Source organism: Sapajus apella, unplaced genomic scaffold, assembly GCF_009761245.1.
Source record: "Sapajus apella isolate SASKATOON/1434 unplaced genomic scaffold, GSC_monkey_1.0 scaffold89, whole genome shotgun sequence".
In the NCBI taxonomy this organism is placed as follows: Eukaryota; Metazoa; Chordata; class Mammalia; order Primates; family Cebidae; genus Sapajus; species Sapajus apella.
In genome coordinates this window covers 4,547,663-4,571,771 of record NW_022437029.1, presented here as the reverse complement: position 1 = coordinate 4,571,771, position 24,109 = coordinate 4,547,663, and the positions used below count along the sequence as shown (strand labels likewise).

The following is a 24,109-nucleotide window of genomic DNA, read 5'->3' as shown; positions in this document are numbered from 1 at the left end:
TGTGTCCTCTCCCCACCTAGCCAGAGATGGGCTGATAGAGGGTCGAGTGCCTTTGAAAGGGGAAGCCCTCGACTGGTAAGGCTGGGCCCGGCTGGGGAGGAAGCCCAGACTGGTGAAGTCATCACCACATGGACAGGGCAGGGCAGAAGAAAAACAGAGAGAAGGGTGACCTTTACCATTGTGTTTCTGCAAAAATCCGATGACCTTTTCCAACACGGTGGTTTTGTCCATTTTCCGTGTGTTGCCAGGGAGCATGGAGCTGAGCTCTTTGATGAGAACATTGAACTGGTCCCGACGCTTCTTCTCAGACTTGTTTCGAGAAGCTCTGTAAACACAAAATGAGCAGGTTACTGGAAAATTCCACGTCACAAAGGCTTTGTTATGAAACAGAAGCACTTTCTATTAGAGCACATTCTATTGTGATCATCTATCTTATCAAAAAACTCTCAGGAAGGTCACACTGGCGACATTTCTAGGGAAGGGTGATAGAAAATGCTTTGCTAGACTCTTGGCCACAAAGACAGACAGCAGTAACAACCAGTAAGTTCTGACTCGGACTCAAGATCTTACACAGATTAGCTCTGAGGCCGATGCTGCTCATTCGGACTTCATGAAGCTGTAGCTTTCAGAGAGCAAAAGACATGTTGTGGACTGAGATGGCCGTGCTGGGAGAGCCCTTCCTAAGACTCAAACCATGTCCCCTCCAATCGAGATCACCCAGCCTGGTTCCAGGGCCACAGGCGGGCCAGGTGTCTTGTATGCCACCAGGGCATATGTCTTGGCCTCTGCTCCAAAGAGCTCATCGCCCTGTTGGGGGAGGCAAGACACGTCCTGCCCACAACAGCCAGGGTGGATGCATGATGGGTACTGCACATGGCTGTCAAGCTGCTGAGAGCAGCTGAACCGTTTTTAAAATGACATGGAGGAAACTTAAATGCATATTACTAAGTTAAAGAAGCCAGTCTGAAAAAGCTGAACACTGTATGAGAGCAAGAATATGACATCCTGGAAAATGAAAAACTACAGAGACAGCACAAAGATTGGTGGTTGCCAGGGGTTAGGGAGGGATGAACAGCTGGAGCACCGGGGATTTGTAGGGCAGTGAGGCCACTCCGTATGATACCATAATGGTGGATGTGTGTCATCACACTTTGTCTAGACTTGGAGAATGTACAACCCTAGGAGTGTGCCCTGATGTTAACTCTGGACTCTGGGTGGTAACAATATATCAAGCTCATCAGCTATAACTAATCACCACTCTTGTGGGGGATGGTGATAATGGGGGGTCTGAGTATGTCTAGGGAGGGCCCAGTGGATATGAGAACACTGTATCTTTCACTCAATTCGTCTGTGAGCCTAAAACTGCTCCAAAAAATAGTTTATTTTCAATAAGTAACACCCTACACTGCACACCTATAGGAGAGATCAAAGCAAAGTTGCTTGGTTTGAAGGGAGGGGCCTTCCCCCACCCCTCTCCCACCCCCCCACCACCCAAACACCTCTGAGGACCTGAGATCCTCGGGAACTTGAGTAGGGAATTGTGGCTCTCAGCGCTGCTGTAATTAACAACCAACAAGGAACACGTGATGCACAAAGCCCTCCTGAGAAGCCCAGAAGCAGCGCTGCTTGAGGGGTCTCCATATTCAATGACATGCCACAGGTCCTTCATCAACAATCCACGTATTTGAAGGTGATCCAGGGCTGAGACAGCTGGCTCACTCCTCCCCAATTTACTGAAGACTTATGCCAGAAGTCAGCTCTCTGAGAGAGAACAGGGGCCCCAGAGGCCAGGCCCATAAAACACTGCTGGCTTGTCCAGGCACCTGGGGCTGGCGGTCATGGTTCCCAGGGGAGCAAATCATTTAAGAGGAGGCTCCTGGCCAATGTGTGGTCAGGACAGAGCATGCTGCTGGATTCTGATTCACCTCCCTTAGAGCAGGTATCAGTATCTATAGGTAACAGTATCAATAAAGACCCTGCTTCCCTAGACAGTCCTAGGACACAAAAGAACACATTTCCAAAACCCTTTCCCTAGACTCCATGAGGACAGCAACCACTGGATCGCCTCTGCCTAGCTGCACACAACCTCCCTTTATTCCAACACGCATGTTCACACCCGTCTCATACCCGTCCTATCTCAGTCTGGGCTGTTTCCTGATAACATCTGGGCTATTCTTTAAAGCTCAGCTAACGTGGGTGGTCACTGCCCTTCACCTAGGGGTCTCTTCCTGCCTCTCCCCTCCTCCGTCTGTTATTGGATTTTGGATTAAGGGATTTGTACAAAGGCCCTGGCCCTCACCGAGACGCCCCCTTTACCTGATCTCTCCCTCATCACACACTAGCTGCAGGCGTGGCGGCAAGATGTTGAGGAGTCTTGTTGCTAGTCCAGGCTAAAAGGCACCATGTTCAAACACACAGGAGGGAAGAAAGGAACCCTTTAACTTTCTGAGTGAGTGCCTATGCATTATAAATAATTTTTTGGCCTAGATTTTAAAGAGTGACATGCAACCTCCTTAGCCAAAAAAAGCTCTGTTCCTGTCCTAGTTTGCCCATTATAAATTATTTGTGAGCCAATAACACCCAGCTCATTACTGCTCTGTTCTCTTCTTCAATGGGTGTAATGACGACCAACATGGCCTGGCAGCAATTGCGATGAAGGATCCTATCGTTAGTGACAGAAACACAAGCTCATTTCCAACCGCCTCCGGCTGGGATGCACTGTGGTGCCCACTGGAAACTGGTCAGTGTCAGATGGTTCTGCTTCTCTCAGGCAAGAGAAAGAAAACCAGCCTGGAATGACCTTTCCAAAAAGAAGGTCCTCTCAGCAGGCCCTGAGACCACCACACACAGGCACTGGGACAGCAGGTTTTGAAAGACACCCCAACAGTCAGGCTTTGAGGGTTTTTTTTGTTTTTTTTGAGATAGTCTCACTCTGTCACCCAGGCTGGAGGGCAGTGCCATGATTTCAGTTCACTGCAACTTCTGCCTCCCAGGTTCAAGCAATTCTCCTGCCTCAGCCTCTCCAGTAGCTGGGATTACAGGTGCCCACCACCATGCCTGGATCATTTTTGTATTTTTAGTAGAGACGGGGCTTTACCATGTTGACCAGGCTGGTCTCAAGCTCCTGACCTCAGGTGATCCACCAGCCTCAGCCTCCAAAAATGCTGGGATTACAGGCATGAGCCACCATGCCTGCCCAGGCTTTGGGGTTTTAAGGTATTTTTTTAACATTCAATAAAATTCATCCATTTTAAGTGCATAGTTTGGTGTATTAATTGGGTAACTACCACCAAAATCAAGATACACAACAGTTCCTTCATTCTAAAGAGGTTTCTCTTGTGTCTTTGTGATTGATCAGCCACAGGCAACCACTGATCTGCTGTTAGTGTAGTTTCACCTGGTCTAGAATTTGACAGTCCTGGAATCAGAGTATACAGCATTTGACTTTCATTTAGCATGACATTTTTGAGATGCCTCCATGTTGCTGCACATATTAACATCCTGTTCTCTTTTCCTGCTGACTAGTATTCCTGTGTATGAACATGTCACAACATTCGGTTCATTTCCAGTTCAGGGGTAATAAGAATAATGCTGTTCTGAATATTCATGTACAGATCTTTGGGTAGAAAGAGGCATTCATTTCTCCTGGGTGAATACAGAGGCATGGAATTGCTGGGTCATCTGTTATGTGTACGTTTAACCTGATAAGACACAGCTGCACTGTCATATAAAGCTGGCTACACTTTTTGCTTTTCTACCAGCAATATATGAAAGTTCCAGATGTTGCAATCCCTGCCAACGTTTGCCAATGCTTGGTGTTGTAAGCCTTTTTTTTTTTTTTTTTTTTTTTTCGAGACAGAGTCTCACACTGTTACCCAGGCTGTAGTGCAGTGGTGAGATCTTGGCTCACTGCAATCTCTGCCTCCTGGGTTCAGTCAATTCTTCTGCCCTCAGCCTCCCGAATAGCTGGGACTACAGGTGTGCACCATCACACCCAGCTAATTTTTTGGAATTTTTGGTAGAGACAGGGTTTCACCATGTTGGCCAGGATGGTCTTGATCTCCTGACCTTGTGATCCACCCCCCTGAGCCTCCCAAAATTCTGGGATTACAGACATGAGCCACTGCGCCTGGCCCTTTTTTTTTTAAGTTTAGCCATTGAAATGTTATCTTATTGTGGCTTGCATTTGCATTTTTCTGGTGACTAGTGATGTGGAACATCTTTTTACATGCTTAATGGCCATTTATGTATCTTACTTTGTGAAGTGTTTGTTCAAATCTTCTGCCTATTTTCCAATGGGTTGCTTGTCATCTTATTGAGCTTAAGAGAGACAGAGTTAGAGAGAGAGAGAGAGACACCAAGGGAGGGAGGAAGGGAAGGTACGTGTGTGTTTTAAATATACATGAACATTGATTTTTGAATGCAGGGCTCAAAAAGCCCCAAGTTATCTGTTCTGACGCATCCATCATTGGGAATCTTGGGGAGTTTAGGTCTGGTTACACAGGTAATATTTGCCGGGCACTTATCATGTATGTAACGGGCACCATGTTAAGAGCTTTACAACCATTCATTCTTTCAGTCTTCATGGCAACCCTTTAAGGCAGGTACTGTTGAGTTTCCGTTCTGAGGGGAAGGAACGAGGCACTGAGAGGCTGTGTAACTCACCAACTTCACAGCCGGGAAGTGGTGGCGCAGGCTGGCTCCAGTGCCCACACTGTGAGGCCGTGCACCCTCCTGCCACTTCCTACAGTTCCCTCCAAATCATTGTGACATGATCTGTTATGGACCAGTGTTTGCGTTCCCTGTTGGAAAAAGATACTGCAGGAAATCAAGGGAAGACTGTGACCCTCACTTCAGTTCCCAGGAGGAGTGGACTTTCTCACTGTCATGGTCACCTGTGGTGTCGGGATTGCTGTTCACCGAATATTTCCAGTTTGTCTTCTAGACAACATAGAAAGGGGTGCTTCCCTACCCCTTCACTCGGCCAAGAACATGTAGGCACAGCGCCATGTATTGGTTCCCAGGGAGACGCAGAAGCAGAAGAGTCAGGGCAAAATCTGCCTCATTCCTTTTTCCATTCACCTCCCCTTGGCAATGGGAGGTGAAGCCTCTCTCAGTCTGGGTCCTTGGGTAAGGACACTTTAATGCAAGGGCCCGGCAGCTCTGTGACAGGCACATCAGCTTTACTGAGATTTGGGGATTGTGTGCCACACAGCACAACCTAGCCTATCTTGACACACATAGCAGGGGATTGAGGCAGAAAGGCACCCACAGGTAGAACTAAAAAATCCATTTATTAAATGCAACACAGACAGACCTCCAGGGAAGGGCAGACAGATTACCTCCTAGGACACTTAATAACTATACATGTTTATGGGGTACAACGCGATGTTCTGATATATATATATATACAACATGGAATGACTGAATTAAGCTAATTACCCTATCTGTCACTTCACTTATTTGTGGCAAGACATTTGAAATTTACTCTCCTTGCAATTTTGAAATATACAACACTATACATTATTATTAACTACGGTCACCCTGCTGTGCGATAGATCTCAAAACCTGATTCCTCCTGTCTAAATGAAGCTTTCTACCCTTTGACTAATGTCTGCCACTCCCTACCCCTTTGACAAGGTCTCTTCCACTTCTGACTCGATGGTTCTCTAGACCGGAGCAATTAGAGACAGGAAGAATATCCTTCGTTGATTGGCACCTTCTGTGCACAAGTCGCTCCATCAAGTGATATGGAGGAGGCACAAATGAGGTCTCGGCGCTCAACTAAAAGCAGCTCAGAGTCTACAGGAAGAGATAGAACTCACTCCTCAGGGGCTGGTACAGGAGGTGCAATGTGATACTGCCCGTGAGAAGTTCCAATGAATCACCAAGGGTGTTCACCAAGGAGGAAGCCCAGCCATGGAATCCCCAGAGGCGAGCACATGAGGTGGGTTCAAGGGCTGCATGGTCAGGGGTGGAGAGGACAGCCCAGGGGAAAGCTGGGTGGTCAAGTTAGCAGCAGAATTGAGCTCAAGTGGAAAGGAAAGGATAGGGTGGGGAGGCAGCGGGAGGTCGACAGCAGAGTCCTGAATGGAAGATCAAGCAACCTGGCCTGAGCTTTTGGATGAGTAGGGACAGGGTAAGGAAATGAATTGGGTCAGGACCTTAGGAAAGAACAAGGAACCCAACTTAGTGGGAAGTTAGCAGAGACAGGAAGGGTCCATGAGGCTCCTCCACCCCAAAGCACAGCACTGCGCTGCTGCTCCCCCCACCGTGCCCCTAGTGGGGCATGTTAGGAAAGAGCCAAGCGAGGTTCAGTCCAACTTCAGAGCCTCAAAACAGTAACGCTGACGATGGATGCTTTAAAACTTTTTTTCTTAAAATTAACACACAGTAAGCCTGACTTTTTCTTCAGGTGTACGGTTCTACACATTTTAGCACACGTATATATGTATGCAACCGTCATCACCATCAAGACAAAGACAGCTCTCTACAAAGGTCTCTCACGCCCTCCACTCCCCGTAAACCCTGGCCAGCTCTGTTCTGTTCTCTACCCCATGCTCTCTTTTCAAGAATGTCATAAAAATATAATCCTACAACATGTAACCTTTTGAGCCTGGCTGCTTCTACCCAGCATAATGCCTTTGAGATTTATTCAACTTGAGTCTGTCAATACCGTGTGCCTTCTCGTTGCTGAGCAGTTTTCTACTGTATGGATGTTCCACAGCCGGTTTATCCATTCCCCCACTGAAGAAAGTCGGTTGTTTCCAGTTAGGGTAATTAAGAATAGAGCTGCTATACCCATTGGTGTACAGGTTTTTCAGTGAACGTGTTTTTAGTTCTCTGAAGTAAAGAACCCAGGACTAGAATGTCTGAGTCACATGGAAATTATGTTTATAAGAAACTAGCAAGCTGTTTTCCAGAGTGGCCATGCCATTTTACCTCCTTACCAGCAATGTATGAGTGATCCAGTGTTCTACAACCTCAAAGGACATTAGTATTGTCAGCACTTTAAATTTTAGCTAATCTAAGAATGTTGCAGTGATACATTACGTCTCTAATGGCTAATGGGAGTATCTTTTCAGTTCTTCTGACATCTGTAGACCCTCTGAAGAAGCATCTGCTCATACCTTTTGCCCATTTTAAAATTGGGTTGTCTATTTCATTACTATTGAGTTTTGAGAGTTCCTTGTATTTTCTGGATACAAGTCTTTTGTCAGATATGTGATTTGCTAGTTTCTTCTACCTGACTACAGCTTGCCTTTTTATTCTCTTAATAGTAACTTACAGAGTGAGTTTTTAATTTCGATGAGGTCCAAGTTAACAATTTTTTCTCTTATGAGTTGTACTTTTCGTGCTAGGTCTAGGAACTCTTTGTCTAACCTTGTAGACTACAAATACTTTCTCCTACATTTTTTTCTTATGGTTTTACAGTTTTGTGTATTTTACATTTAGATTTATAATCTATTTTAAGTATTAATTTATATTTCATGAATGTTAGATTTTGCCAAAGCCTTTTTCTGCATCAATTGATATAATCATGTGGTTTTTCTTTTGTAACTTCATAACATAATGGATTACATTGATTTTTGAATTCTGAATAGGTTTGCATTCCCTAGATAAGCTTCACTTGATCGTAATTTTAAAAGATATATAGATATCATATGTATCTTTTATATATGAAAGATATATATATATATAGTTGAATATAATTTGCTAATGTTTTATTGACAAATTTTGTATCTATGTTTATGAGGAATGCTGTTCTGTAGACTTCCTTTCTCATACTGTCTTTGGGTAATGCTGATCTCATAAAACAAATTGGAAAATAGTTCCTCATCTTCAACTTTCTGGGAGACTGTGCACAGAATTAGTGATATTTCTTCTTTTAATGTATCCCAGAATTCACCAGCGAAATCATTTGGGTCTGGAGATTTCCTGTTCAGGTTTTTAACTACAAATTCAATTCTTAGTTATAGGACTCTAGGTTTTCTCTTTTATCTTTTGTGAGTGTGGTAGTTGTGGTTTTTAAGTAATTGGTTCATCTCATCTAAGTGGTTGGATTTTATGTGGATCCAATTGTTCATACTGTTTCCTTACAGCCCTTTGAATGTCTGAGGCATATTTAATGATAGTCCTTCTTATTCCTGCTATTGATAAATTGTGTCTTTGTCAGTCCCTCAATAGGTTTATCAATTTTTTATTATATATATATATATTTTTTTTTTAATTTTGTTTATTTATTTATTTTTTGAGACAGAGTGTTGCCCTGTCACCCAGGCTAGGGTGCAGTGGCACAATCTCGGCTCACTGCAACCTCCGTCTACTGGGTTCAAGCGATTTTCCTGCCTCAGCCTCCTGAGTAGCTGGGATTACGGGGACCTACCACCACACCCAGCTAATTTTTGTATTTTTAGTAGAGATGGGGGTTTCATCATCTTGGCCAGGCTGGTCTTGAACTCCTGATCTCATGATCCACCTGCCTCAGCCTCCTAAAATGCTGGGATTACAGGCATAAGCCACTGTGTAGGCCATTTATATATGTATTTTTTGAGATGGCGTCTCACTCTTCTCCAGGCTGGAGTGCAGTGGCACAATCTCAGCTCGCTGTAACCTTTGCCTCCTGGGTTCAAGCAATTATCCTGCCTCGGCCTCCTGAGTAGCTTGGATTATAGGTGCATGCCACCATGCCCAGCTAATTTTTATATTTTTAGTAGAGATGGGGTTTCACCATGTTGGTCAGGCTGGTCTCCAACTCCTGACCTCATAATCTGCCTGCCTTGGCCTCCCAAAGTGCTGGGATTACAGGTGTGAGCCAGTGCGCCCAGCCTTGTATGTTCATTTTTATTCAGCTAAAATATTTTCTAATATCCTTGAGACTTTCTCTTTGACCCATGGATTATTACCAAGTTTGTTGTTTAATTTGCAAGATATGGAGATATTTTTCCTGCTATCTTTCCGTTTCTAATTTTCAACTGAATTTATGTACATTTGTTTTATGAAGCAGGGTTTGGTCTACTTTGTTAAATATTCAATATATACTCGAAAATATGTGTATTGTGCTATTGTTGGATGGAATGTTGTACAAATACCAATCAGATTCTGTTGGTTGATGGTCTTTTTCACTTCTTCTACATCATTGCTGAAGTTTACTCTACTAGTTCTATTACTAGGACGGGCATATTAAAGACCCATCTAAGTTCTTCAGGTTGTACTTCATGTACTTTGAAGCTTTGTTTTTAGGTGTACACATGTTAGGATCATTATTTGTTCTTGGTGCATTGATGCTTTATCAGTATGTAATGTCCCTCTTTATTCCCAGTAAATTTCTTTGCTCTGAAGTCTATTTCATTTGATATTAATAGAACCACTCTGACTTTCTTTTAATTGTTGTTTGTGTGGTATATCATTTTCTATAGTTTCACTTTTACCCTCTACCTATATCGTCATATTTGAGTTGAATGCCTTGTGGACAGCGTATATTTAGGTTATTTTAAAAACTCATTCTGACAAAATCTGTTTTATAGTTGGCATATTTAGGCCATTTACATTTAACGCAATCACTTAGATATGTTTGAATTTATGTCTTCTGTTTTAACATGTTTTCTGTTTGTTCATTCTTTGTTTTGGGTTATTGTTCATTTCCTCTTTCCTGCCTTCTTTGGATTATTTAAATATTTTTTAGTATTCCATTTTAATTTATCTATTGTTTTCTCCTCTGTATTTCTTTTGGCTTTTAGTAATGATTCTATGGATTGTAATATACCTACCAACTTGTCTTTTCAAAGTGCACTGAGAATACTCTATCACTTCAAATGGAATCTAGAAACTTTTCTCTATATAGCCCCCGCTACCTTTCCCTCTCTTTTATGTTGCAATTGTCTTAGGTACTATATATACAGACACTGAATACCCTATCAGATTATGCTGTTTTTGCCAAATATTTACCATTTCTATTATTCTTCCTTTATTCTTCATATACCAAGTTTCTATCTAGTATTATTTCCTTTCTGCTGAAAAAACTTCCTTCAGTTAACTCTCTCAGAGCAGGTCTCCTGACAGGAAGTTTCCATTCATTTGAGAATATCTTCATTTTACCATCATTCCTGAAGTATATTTTCACTGCAGTAGAATTCTGGGTCAATAGGATTTTTCTTTCAACATTAAAAAAATATTATACCCCTATCAGAAGGCTTCCCTGGTTTCTGATGAGAAATCCACAGCGCTACTAAAATATGTCCCACATGGCCAGTCTTAAGACCTTGGGTGGTAGTCTGTTCTGAAGTTCGGACTGCGGGTCTATGGTATGCTGCTCAAGATCAGATCCATGCAGATTCAGCTCAGAAGTGAGCCCAGGAACTCACAGCCAGCTTTATAGGGTCAGTTTCCTGAGCTCCTCCTTCTCTGAAATCTGCCCAATATTTTCTGGTTCCCAGGCTCCCTTTCTGTTCTGTTGGCCAGAAAGCTGTCTCTATTGAGCCTCCCCTGCCTCATACCACCTACATCTATACTTTCATCTGGGGCCAAGCAGTAGGAAGCTAGAGAGCAAGGGAGAAGAAAGCAGCAGGGTTTCACCCCGCCCTCTTAGAAGTGTAGCTGCTCTCTCTGGAGAGAGGTTCCCTTCCCTCTGCATAAAAGGTTTCATGTGGATTCTGATTGCCACTGTTTCTCCTGCTATGCTGTTGTCAGAGGATTGCTTCTAGGATGCAAGGAAATAGAGAAAAAACAGAAAAGGGCAGATTTAACCTTGCTCAATCTGAGCATTAGGAGACCTTGTTCCTGCTTCTTAAGCTAGTACTAGAGCTCCTGGTCCTCTGCAGAATTCTGGGTCAGTAGCTTTTTTCTTTCAACACTTAAAAAATATTATACCCCTATCAGAAGGCTTCCCTGGTTTCTGATGAGAAATCCACAGTGCTACTAAAATATGTCCCACATGGCCAGTCTTGGACCTTGGGTGGTAGTCTGTTCTGAAGTTCGGACCTGAGGGTCTATGGTATGCTTCTCAAGATCAGATCCATGCAGATTCAGCTCAGGAGTGAGCCCAGGAACTCACAACCAGCTTTATAGGGTCACTTTCCTGAGCTCCTCCCTCTGGGTCTGCGGCTGCATTGAGTCTAGGCTAGGAAAGATTACAGAGGAAAAATGGGAAACTTGTGGCTGGTTTGGTAGAGCTTGCCCAATCTGCCCCCTACTATTTACTCTTCAGGGTGCTCAAATGGCTGTTTTATGCATTCTGTTTACGTCTTACAGCTGCATTCAGTGTGATGGACAGGATGGAGTAGGCTAACTCCATCTAACCAAGATCTAAAACTCTCATATTTCATATATCTTATATACATATTTTAGAAAGTTTGTAAAAGACCTATAGGAATCAAAGGGTGGGAACACAGAATATAAAAGCCAGGTGGCAGGGGCTGTTAATAAGATCCTTTTGCAGGAAAGCGTATGGGGTGGGCTGGACTGTAATTATAAGAGACTCTTGAAGAAACATATTTCTGGGTAGCTCTTGCAGAACAAAGAGAATGACAGATGAACTGGGCAGGCCCTTTCCCCCTTGATATTAGTGTATCACTCTGGAATGAGCTAACATTAAAAAAGCATCACAAGGAATCCACCATTGCATATCAACATGGAGTTTTACTAACCCAATAAAACTACTGTCCTATGCTTCCCTACCCTCTGAGAGTAGATGTGTGCCCCGGGAGTAGCTCTCTAGAACTCTAGAATTCCAGAGGTGGGTTGTATTTGCAGCTCAGGATCCAAGTGAGTCTTAGCACAGTAGCCCCATACTCTTACAAAGAGGCTGTGTTTATGGTATTTCAGGAGGGTGGAAGGAAGGAGAGTTACCCATAATGCATGGCAGGAGAGCACATGGTTCCAAGGCAAAGTGTCACGCACACACACACACCCACCCACAGGTGAAATCTTGGAGGCCCTTCTCTGAGAGGATTTCATGAGACAGATGCATAATATATACACCATACTCAATGCTTCCATCCCCTCCTTGGTGAAGAGATGATACAGGTGTGTACACTTAGTGTGCAAGACTGGACTTCACACCCAGCTGCCCAAGAGGCATGGCTGTGGCTGGGATGGGGATCAGGTCCTTCTGAGGGGACTGTGGCACAGCGGAAGAAGGAAGATGCTTATTTCCCATCCTGCTGGGAGAGGCCCCGTGCCAAGAATAGTTTGAACATGCAGGTGAATGTCAACATACACTCCTAAGTTCGTATCCTTGGCCCTCTCTCTTCCTTAAATTCACAAGAACACATGCATAGTGGTGCATGTGCATTTTATACATCACCAAAAGTCCTATGTTTCCCTTGGTAAAAAAATTAAAAATCATTGTATGAGAACTCCTCATCTGTGAGCTGGATCAGGAATGAGGATTAAAAAGCAGTGAAAAGAAAAGAGGGGGAAAAAAAGCTATCATTCCTAGCAGGGTCTTCCTTTTAATCCATTTCATCTGCAGACTGGTCTGGTCAGCAATGTCTTTAGCTTACGCATCTCTGGCTTCCACTGGGCAACCATCCATAACATCTAACAGGCTTCCCTGCTACTAGGATGCGTTTCCTGGTGCCACTTTCCAAGGATGCCATCTTTTAAACCGGCTCCACTAAGTCTAGTTCTGTTAACTGAGTAAATAGGACAACAGATGGGGGAATATAGAAGATGTTCTCTGAATCAAAGACTGTTGATCAAATGGAGCAAAAACTCATAAATTAAATGCTTTCCAATCAAGTTGGAAAGCTATACTCAGAACTGGTGAAGGAAGCACTAGCAGGCTCCCTTGCTGCCAAGAAGAGCTGGGTATTTGAATAAGAAGTACGATAGTAGGTATGCGAATAGATATGCGGTTCTGTGAAGAATGACTTCTTGTCCTTGGAGGGTCTCTATAGTGAGGAGCTAAAGGCATTCTACGAGACATGCTATTTTCATGTTCCCAATTGCCACTGAGAGCTGAAGAGTGGTGGAGGGAACAGGACAATCCAGACAATATGGCTTGGTTGAAATGAGCATGAGACAGGCTTCAGAAGATGCGAGTTCTCATCCTGTTTCTGCACCTAAGCCAGGAGAGAGTAAACAAGGCACTCCCAAACCCATAGGCCTCAGTTTCCTTTTAAAATATAGTGAGGACATTGATATGGTGATTTTGACACACAGCACTTAAAATTGTCTGAAGCTATCCCATCAAAAAATGGGTTCTAATTTTCCTTCCCTTGAATATGCCGTTGGAGACTGGCTCCTACTGAACAGATAGCAGAAGCAGTGATGATGTTTGACTTCCAAAGCCACGTACTAAGAGGAGACAGAGTTTCTCCATGACACTCGCCCTTGAATGCAACCATGTGTTGTGAGAAGCCACACCCCCATAGGAAAAGCTACTTCCAGTGGACATGCTGGTTAAAAGCCAACATCAGCCACAAGATGTGGAAGTGAATGTGTCTTCAAAGGGTTCTACCCACCATCTCTGAGCTACTCTGGCTGACACCCCATGGAACGGAACAGGTGCTTCCTTGCCAAGCCCTGGCCTGGTCAAAGATCCATGAGCAAAATGAACGCCGTTGCTTTAATTCCTCACATTTGGGGTGATTTGTTACATAGCAACAGATACTTCACTGATATCCAGAGTTCCTTCTAGAAGGGGAGTTCTGGTATGTCTTACCTGGGGTCACTAGTTCTACATTATAGGATGTGACAGGAACTGAAAAGGATGCAGCGCTAGGCTTCCCAAATCTGAGCTTTATAAAATGAGCAAACTGAATCTTTCTAGAAGGAGTATCAGGATTAGGTCTTCTTCTTCTTTTGTAGTCTCCACAGTGCCTAAGTCTGAAGTTGTAGAAGGAACACAAATTTCTTACAGAATTGAAATATACCAAAGAGGTGCTCACAGTTTTAAGAGGCAAATGCAGCACATGATGCTCAGTGAAGACAGTCCTGTCCCTAAAAGGTGAACTTTCCTAAAGAACGCAATAGAGCTGGTCATCCCCATTAACAAAGAGCATCTAGGAGCATTCCTATTAAAACTGAATGAAACCTGGGCACGATGGCTTATGCCTGTAATCCCAGCACTTTGGGAGGAATAGGCGGGTGGATCACTTGAGGCTAGGGGTTCAACACCAGTTTGGCCAACATGGTAAAACCCCATCTCCACTAAAAATACAAAAATCAGCCAGGTGTGGTGGTATATGGTTGTAATCCCAGCTATTTGGGAGGCTGAGGCAGGAGAATGGCTTGAACCTGGGGGGTTGAGGCTGCAGTGAGCTGAGATAGTGCCACTGCACTCTAGCCTGGGAGACAGAGCTAGACTCTGTCTTAAAAAAAATTGAATGGAAATTAAAAAGGCTGAGAGGGAATAGGCTATAATATTAACAGTGGCTATCTCCAGGTGCTATGATTATCAATGATCTTTGTGGCCGGGCAGGAGAACTGCTTAAACCTGGGAAGCAGAGGTTGCCATGAGCCATGATCACACCACTGCAGTCCAGCCTGGGAAACAAGAACAAAACTCCATCTCGATAAATAAATAAACAACCTTTGTTTACATCTTTAAACATTTCAGAATTTTTCAAATGTTTTGGTATTCTTAACATAAGAAAATGTATGATTATAATGGGAATACAGATGACATGGCTATTGCCTAAGGTAGTGTTGGTCAGTAGGTCTTCTGTGGAAAATCATGAAGAGTTACTTGAAGAAAAGGGAAGGACTATGGCCAGAGGAGGTTATTTTCTTGCTACTATGTTTTTATTTTTCAAGATAATTTTTAAAAATGCAGAGTTGTATGATTTCTCGTTGTTTGCTCATTGCAGTCTTAGCTCCTTCAATGTGCTGAGGAGCCCTGAAATTCTCCACAAGGGAGAAATAGTAAACATACACTCCACACTTATTTTGGGGCATTTCCTGGGATTAATATTCTTCAGAACACATTTTGGGTAATGTTGGCATAAAACAAGGTTCATATAGGTCAGTGCAGTCCCCTCCCATGTCCAGGCCTAGAACCTGGGGACAGGTGCACAACCCCTCACTTCCATAACCAAGGTAACATCCCTGCATGCTGAGGCCATGGAGTTTGGGGGTATCACTGGGCTCAGAGTCTGAAGAAGTTCGGTTTAAGAAGACATCAGGCTGGGTGTGGTGGCTCATGCCTGTAATCCCAGCACTTTGGGAAGCAGAGGCGGGTGGATCACTTGAGGTCTGGAATTTAAGACAAGCCTGGCCAACAATGGTGAAACTCTGCCTCTACTAAAAATACAAAATTAGCCAGACATGGTGGCAGGTGCCTGTAATCCCAGCTACTTGGGAGGCTGTAGCAGAAGAATCACTTGAACCCAGGAGGCAGAGGTTGCAGTGAGCTGAGAATGAACCATCGCACTGCAGCCTGGGCAACTCTATCCTGGGCAACAGAGTGAGACTGTCTCAAAAAAAAAAAAATGTCACCTGGCTGGATGGGGAAAAAGGTCACCCCAGCAGGGCAGGCTGATGCCATCCTCATCTCATGGAGAACCTGGGGAATTACTGCAGAGACTTGGCGAAGCGTCTGGGGGTGACTGAGAGCAGCTGAGGCTGTCTTCTCCCGAGAAGCAACAGAACAGCTTTACTCTTAACTACAGTTAGCAGAAAGTGTCTGGGCCCAAATGGGAAGCTGGCCTAATTTTATAGTGCTTCTTAGTTAACGGTTACACAGGCACCATTTAATTGGAACATGATTGTTAGGAACTTGTCACCAAAATTCTAAAAAGAAACGTTTAGCCTTTTCTAAAGAAAGGCAGCACTTTCAAATGGTGGATTCCTGACCATCTCTTTTCTATTTAAAATTTATTGAAATTATTGAAAAGGCTTTAGTAAACTGCATTTTGCCTCAGATGCCCCCAGAGAGGTTCTGGGTCTCCTTAAGCGAAGACATTCCCAAGTTTCTAAGCCTGCCAGGCACCACACTTCTCTGACAACTCTGAGCCAACCAAAGGACCTTAGCAGGGTAAAAGCCAAAAGCCCCCAGCAGAGGGAGACCCCTTTTCCATTCCACCATTTACTGGGCCACAGAAAGAATTAGCATTCTGCCTGCAAGTACAGTTTTACTTTCCCCTTTGTTTTGAGAACAGAATCACTCATCTGGAAATTACAAGGTAATATACACGAATCGCATGTCCTATTACCTCCCATGTTCTCCTGATGCCTACTGCCGCCTCAATCATCAAACAAAACAAAAAGGAAGCCTTAGAAATGTTTTACTGCCATTTTTTTTCCCTGTGTGGGAGCTTATGATGATGTAAGTAAAACTCAATCCAAAGCCTATGAAAGGAAATTCACAGCAAAATTTGCATGACAGGCTCCAGCTGGGAGCATCAGCCTGCTGTCCAATGCTGAGGGCCCGGTGTTCTCACTGCACTGTGCCTGCATGCACTCTGCAAGCATGCATGGGGCTTGGGTCCTCCACAGGGGCTTCAGCCTTCCTAGGCAGGCCTTTGCTTTCAGACCTACAGGATTTATATCCAAAGAAATGGTACAAATGAAATGAGAACAGTCTCTCTTCTTTGCCATATTACTCTCCCTGAAAGAGCAATTGGCTGAAAAGGTCGAGCTCACAAATTTCGATCACCATCCTGTCTTGACCTAAAACAGACTCTGCAGAAAGCGTTTTCCTTTTTCATGCTTATTTTCATGAATGCATCTCTAACTTGCCTGAAAGCATTCTGAGGGTAGGATAATGCTATGTATCCTCATCTGTAGCATCCACTTGCTCACCACATCGCTTAATCAACAAATACAAAAGGGATGGTCTCAGCCATTGGTCCATATCATTAAACTTCCCTATCCTTTTCCTCTAGCTGGGGGAGCATAAGAAATAACCAAATGGCTAAAGCTTTTTCTTCTAAAATATCTGCTTCTGCAAAATGGCATGCGTAGGCTTCTTGTTTGCTGTATTTGAACTCTTCCTTCTCATCTGAACCACTTTATTGACATTGAGGCTAAGATTCAGGGTCAAAGAATCATTAAATGGTTTAGCTGATGTTTCAGAACCAGCATCCACTCTATTAAGAGCCCCAAGAATCAGAGAATCTGGCCTGATACTCTTGATTCTCATGAACATAGGCAGCAGAGCCATCTACTCACCTTCCATCTCCCTCCCTCAACCAAAGGTATGGGACTATGGAAACAACCTCACAGCTGGCTGGAGAGAGGAGGTCATGGACTCATTTAATACTGGATTAAAGGAGGAGGTGAATATGAAGCAGTTTCTTCTTAGCCAACAGGTGCTCATTTCTGTTAAGAAATGGAGTAAGCTGAATTTTGCAATATTGCAAAGTTATAGACAATTGCTTTCTTTCGAAAGCTAGAATTCCTATCAGAACTTATTGTCTCTACCCCTTGGGAAGGTGGTGACTCAAAAGGAGCAGCTTCCATTTACTGAATGTCACAGACGCTATTAGGAGCCCATACTTTAGAAACAGATGCGTGCATCTGAATCCCTGCCTGCCGCTGACAGGCAGTGCAATCCCTGAGCCTCGGGTTTCTCAACTGTAAAATGGGGCAACGAATAACCTACTTTAGGAGGAGGTATTGTAAGGCTTGGAGAACTACTGCATGTAAAATGCTCTAGGCAGGCTGTGATGTTTCAGCTTCTCCTGTCAGCACTGTGTACTGCACTGTGCCGAGGGTTAGATACAGCTGCATTTAATTTCTGCATTAAGTAGCTACTATTATCACCACACTTGACAGAAGAAGAAACTGAGGCTAAGAAAGATTTAGTGACTTGCCCAAGGACAGACAGTAAACAGTGGCAAAAATCAAAGCCAGGCCTATCTGATTCTAACCCTGTGCACTTCCTGCTACCTCACACTGCTTCCTGGAAGGCTGTATGCGCGCACACATGCACACGCACACACACACACACACACACCCTACAATACCATTTCCTATCAGAATTAGAAAGGCATGCTTATAACTGGAACACAGAAAAAGATGTGAACCTCATTATCTACGGATTACAAGTATCTCTCAATCAAGCTGTTTCCTTCTTGAGTACAAGGACTATATTTTTGCATCTTCCCTAAAGAATAGAGCACACAGTTCTGAACACACAATAGACACTCAATTAATACTCTCCGGATTTACATGGAAATTCACGTAGGAAAGTGGAACCGTGCCGATTCAGAATACTTGATCAAACAACCGAAATACACCATGAATTCCCTAAAGCATCGAAAGACTTGCCTAACACAAAGCATGTTTTCTGGAGACAATGAGAGTTTTGATCTCAAGCTAAACATTTCTCATCTCATCAAAAACAGTGGGTGAGTGGAAACAATTCACGCCAGGTCTCCAGGTGGAATTAGGGGAAAGGCCTCCCATGTGACCGCTATAAAAACTAATTTGAAAAGAACACAATCTTAGGCTTGTGTTTGTTTTTTTTCCCCAAGTGTTAGGCGGGGTACTGCAATCTTGTTATTTCTGAGTACCACCAAACATTCTAAATCCCTTTCTCCATCTGAGGACAAGTGAGGATTATGGGCCCCAGCCTCACTGCGTGGGTCTCTATGCAAAGATTTCCAAGCAGAGAAGCTTTGGGGTGGGGGAGGTATGCCTATGGCCCAAAGCAAATGGGGAGGGGAATGAATGAAAAGAAACTGCATACAAACTGATTTATTTCGAGGAACTTTTAGCCCAGATTTTTTTGGCATGTCTATATTTGCTGATTTCTGCGTATGGTAGAGCCTCAACATGCATTTTTATCTCTTCCTGATTTAGAGGTAAGTGGTACAGCAGAGAGGCAGGGATGGGCCTAGAAAGGGTTTGGAGGGCGATATTAAAGATGATGATGACAAAAGTAAAACTCTGTGAACTCCTTAGTCATGCTGGAATGCAACTTGTTGTCTAGTCGGCGAGATAGATTGGGTTTGTTCTTATATGAAGAGTCTCTTGTGGTCTGGGGATAAGAGCAGAGTCTAAGATTTAAGAAGTCTGTACTGAAGTTCTCATTCTGCCACTTCCTAGAGCTTTCTGATCTCTGGCAATGGACTCAACCTTGTTGAACTTTAGTCTTCTCATCTGTAAAATGGGAATAAGAATGATACACACTTCAAAGGAATATTGAGAAGATAATATGAGATGATGCCCATAAAAAGACTTAGTATTGTGGGCACCCAGCAAATGCTGGCTACCTCTGCTGTTCTTTCCATCATTTCTAGGAAGAATGCCCTGCTCTGGAGGCTGAGGCATGAGAATCATGCTTGAACCCGGGAGAGAGAGACTGCAGTGAGCCAAAATCACACCACTGCACTCCAGCCTGGGCAACAGAGTGAGACTCCATCACACACACAGAGAAGGTTGTCCTGTAAACGTATTCTTGTAAAGTGTGCTGCATTTTCATCCACATGTAATGATGAATACTTAAAGAGTGCTACTCAGTGTATTTTGTAGCTAATTTCCAAAATAACCGGCGGGGAAAGCCGGACAGACATTATTACCCTCGTGTTACAGGTGAGAAAACAGAGGTTTTGACAATGAGGGATCTACTGGAATTCATCAACCAGCAAAGGTCAGGCCAGGAATGCAGCTCACATCTGTCTCCAGCACTTCATCCACAGCTACGCTGCAGGAAACCAAAACACCCCAGAAGAGGGAACTCTAGTCTGCTCTGATCTAGCCTATTCATTTATTGCTTGGGACCGAAGTGGATTTTGCAACCCTTGTAGGTTGTGACCTGCAGTTTGCAAAGCACCTGGGTCCCAATGCCAAGTGAAGGGTCTGTCCCTTCAGAATAAGCTGGGGAGTTCTTTGCACTGATGTGTGTTTGAATTTTTACTGCAGGAATTTTCTTTTTTTTTTTAATTGCATTTTAGGTTGTGGGGTACATGTGATGAACATGCAAGACTGTTGCATAGGTACACACATGGCAGTGTGATGTGCTGCTTTCCTCCCCATTACCTATATCTGGCGTAGAAAGTTTCAAACATATGCAAAAGTAGAGATAAGAGTACTATAGTCCCCAGTGCTGATCTCCCAGATTCCTGGGATGAAGGCTGCTCTGTCTATACCTCTGGCCATTTCCTCCACTCCCTGTTTTTTAAAGGAAATATTGGGGGGGATATTAAAACAATCCAGACTCCCCTATGCCTTGTAAACTCAGGTCTAGCAGGTCTGGGGTGGCTTGGGATTTGTGGTTCTCATGGCTGCCTCTCCAGGTGACATGGAAGGACAGCCACCCTGTAGCCACAGAGCTCGGTGGTACCTGAGGGCACTACCATTTGCAGGTGACAAGCAAGTGGGTTCTGGGAAGGAAAGTGGGCAAACCCTTCAGCTCTGCAGGCTCGCGAGGCTGTCACAGAGGACAGAGAGCCCTGCCACACACACAGTGGCAGAGGCAGAAAGGGGTGAGACCACAGCGAGGAGGCTGGTCCCCTGAGCCTGTAACGAAGGCTGTCTCCAGAGAGGACACCCCCTGCTGCTGAGGCTCTGTGGCTGGGCCTCCACCTGCAGTGAGCCACTGACCAGCTTCCCGCTCACCTTTGTTTCCCCAGAGCATGGCACAGTAACTGTTGACTTGGGGGAGTTGTGTGAAACTGATGACATTTGACTGCTCCTGACCTTCTCAGTGTCACCTTTATGATTCCACCACAGATCTAGTAGGCATTCAATACACGTCCAATGAAGGAATCAACACAGACAGGTTATCAGGGCTCTCACATGCCAGCTGCCAAGTTAGTATTTCTAGTTGACCCAACCATGGTGCAAGGTGGCTATGACATCTCCAATCTATAGCTGAGGAAACTGAGCTAATCTATGTAAACCAAGTGTTTAGCACAGCACCGGGTGATCACTGCATGCTCACTGTGTGGCAACAATCATCATTATTATCCAAAGCCAGACAGAGCCCCAGCAACTGCGTTAGGACTTGAACCCAGGCCTGCTGGCTCCAGTCAGCCTGCCTTGCAGTGTCTGTCCTGGAAGAGCAGTAACCAGAAGCCATGAAAGATGATCAGTGTCAACAGGGGTACAAAAACCCAGACCACTTGGCAAGTCCCAGACAATGTGTCATTTCACAGTGAGGGGCAGGGCTGAGGGAGCTGGTCTAGAAGATTCTCACGGTGCACTGCAATATTTCACGGACACAGGGTGGCCTGCAGCTGACTGTCTTGCTGGTGGCCTCACCTGCACACAGTGAAAGCCAGCAAGATTTTGCCGGGCAGACCCTCAGAGGCCGGAGGGCTCTGCTGAGGAGGGGCGGCTGCATCTTACCTCTTGGCTCTGTCTTTCTCATCTTCATCCATTAGATTTTCTATGCAGTTTTTCCTGCAAAAGAAATTTTAAAAGAATGGATAATTACTGTATGCTTCTAGATCTTTCTTAAAAGTCTTTCAGGTTGTCATCATTTTGGTCTTAGCCCAGCGGTTCTCAAACTTGATCCCGGCACACCTTTACACTCTCAAAATGGACCGAGGTCTCCAAAGCACTCCTGCGCATGTGGGTTAAAGCTAAGAAATGTTTAAATGCACAGGCACTCATCAGGCATTGGAGCAATGAAGTCAGCAGATGTCAAGTAACTTCTGGAAAACTCAGAACACTCATATTCTGCACACTCCTGAGACAAGGAGAGCTCTTTTAAAAGGAGCAAATAACGAGTTAATGATATTTTGAAAACAATGTCTTGACTTCGAGGACCTCAGGGGTCTCCAGACCACACTTTGAGAACTGTTGTCCAGACCTGCTCAGTGAAGCAGCATCTGTTCATCTCATGCGTTAGGTCACAGGCACTTCCCAGCGCCCGCCTGGGATCTATTAACGACGCTGCAGCAGGACCCATTCACTTCTGCCTGCAGGACCCCAGTGGCCTATGACATTGTAAAGGAGAGCATTTCTTTATCTGTCCATTCAAACCACACAAGCTACAAGCTCCTCTGACAGGTGGCCTGGAGGAATCGGCCCCAAAGGAGTGTAATCTGCAGTTCCTCCTTTAAGGCATTTACTCTGCTTGAGACAGTGAAAGCACACAGATGTGAAAGATTAAGTAACAGTCCAGGAATGTTCTTCCTCACCGCCTGAGCCTCTACTCTCCCAAGACACCGGCTGGATGCCTCTCAGGTCCACGGATCCAGCTTCCTCTCTCACCGCATGCAGGCCTGGCTTCCCTCTACCCCTCAGAGCTGCACAGCCCCGGTTCATTTCTTCATTCACACATTTCCCAGAGCCCTGCCTTTCTGGGGTGTGCCCCCCAAATCAGTACACCAAGCAGAACCATTCTCAGAGTGCTCATGAGGCTGATGCCAGCTGTGGGAGTGGGAAGCTGAAGGCTGTGGTGGCTGGGAGGGCAGAGCGTGGTCGAGGTAAGGGTGAGGACCATGGAGAAGCTGAATCACCACTGCCCACACGCCACTATGCTCAACGCACAGGGTCTTCGGTCGGCACTTCCAAACCAGCCCTTTGCAAATGCACCACCAGTTACTCTTGAAACGTGAAGTTTCAGATAAAAATTTTCAATGGGGCCAATCAATCTTTCTCTGAGCTCATTTAGTTTTTTGATTTTGGTCAACTATGTATACAAACATGGGTCTCAGCCAAAGCAAAGATGAATTCTGTAGCCACAGTCCCTGTTTACATAATGCCCATGCAGTCAACAGCAGGCATAGTCCATGATGGACTAGCAAGAAATGCTGCTTAGAAGTTGAGGCCTGTATCCCAATTGAGTCAGAGTTAACACATCTGCAAACAGGCCAGTGCTTAATGTTTTCCAGATGGAATCCATTCAAAGTTTTATGTCAGTTCATTGAATAATGCCCTACCCCAAGCCTGTGCTTCCAAGGAGAATGGTGGCTTCCCAAGGCCCTAGGGTGTGAGCGAGGACCCAGCGGCCCTGTGTTCTTTATCAGGACCCCCTGGACAGAGCCTGTCCACAGGAGGGCTGGCTGCTGTTCTCAGTCTACTCTCCTGAGCTCCTGGGATCCTGTTTGGATGACCAGGGTGGCTGAGTCACAAACTAAACATCTAAAAATGACTAATAGCTACTCTTTATCAACCACATCTTCTTTGATTTATATGTTTAGCCTTCAGACATTTCCTGAATCTATAAAACCTGGATGCTCTACACCCATTTCCTCTTCTTCAGCATCCCTCTCATTTCCCTGTCCTGTTCCTCTCACTTGACCCCTGACTAACCAATTAAGCTCTACACCCATTTCCTCTTCTTCAGCATCCCTCTCATTTCCCTGTCCTGTTCCTCTCACTTGACCCCTGACTAACCAATTAAGCTGAACTGCACCCAGTGTGAGGAGAAGGCCCCTAAGCTGAGTTCCCATTGCACCTGCCACAGAAGCTCTGTGCTGATATTTTTACATTTTGTCACCTCTGTGTCTACCATGTTATTTTTTTATTTAAAAATACACCTCACAGGCTGGGCTCAGTGGCTCACGCCTGTACTCCCAGAACTTTGGGAGGCCGAGGTGGGCAGATCACGAGGTCAGGAGATCGAGACCATCCTGGCCAACATGGTGAAACCCCGTCTCTACTAAAATACAAAAAAAATTAGCCAGGTGTGGTGGCACATGCTTGTAGTCCCAGCCACTCAGGAGGCTGAGGCAGGAGAATTGCTTGAACCTGGGTGGCAGAGGATGCTGTGAGCCTAGATTGTACCACCTGCACTGCAGCCGGGGTGACAGAGCAAGACTCCATCTCAAAAAAAAAAAACACGCCTCACAAATTTACCATCTTAACCACTGTAAGTGCACAGCTCAGTGGCATTAAGTACATTCATACTGTTGTGCAACCATCACCATCATCCATTCCAGATCTCTTTGACCTTGCAAAGCGTAAACCATCATTAAACAAGAAGTCCCCATTCCCCACTCACTCCAGCCTTGGCAACTGCCCTTCTACTTTCTGTCTCTATAAATTTGACTATTCCAGGTCTGTCATGGAAGTGGAACCATACAGTGTTTGGCTTGTTTCACACAGCATTATGTCATCAGGCTTCATCCATGTTGCTGCATGGGTCAGAATCTCCCTCCCTTTTAAGGCCGAGCGATAGCACATTGTATGCAAACTCAGTGTTTTGCTTACCCACTCATCTGTCCATGGACACGAGCCACTTCCACCTTGGCCGCTGTGAGTGTGG

At 44.7% G+C, this 24,109-nt stretch overlaps 1 protein-coding gene across 8 annotated transcripts in view; it reads right to left on the bottom strand.

Moving 5' to 3' along the window:
- The window catches only part of NPAS2 (neuronal PAS domain protein 2), a 172,074-nt gene that overhangs the window by 69,912 nt on the left and 78,053 nt on the right, over positions 1–24,109 (bottom strand). For 7 of the 8 annotated variants that reach the window (XM_032255473.1, XM_032255474.1, XM_032255470.1 and 4 more), the window contains exons 2-3: positions 21,241–21,294; positions 177–325 (exon numbers count right to left, since the gene is read on the bottom strand). In XM_032255473.1, the coding sequence (XP_032111364.1) occupies positions 177–325; positions 21,241–21,272 (181 nt within the window). In that variant the 5' untranslated portion in view covers positions 21,273–21,294. Of the gene's footprint in view, positions 1–176; positions 326–21,240; positions 21,295–24,109 lie in introns of those variants that run through there. The other variant, XM_032255475.1, reaches the window with a different exon arrangement.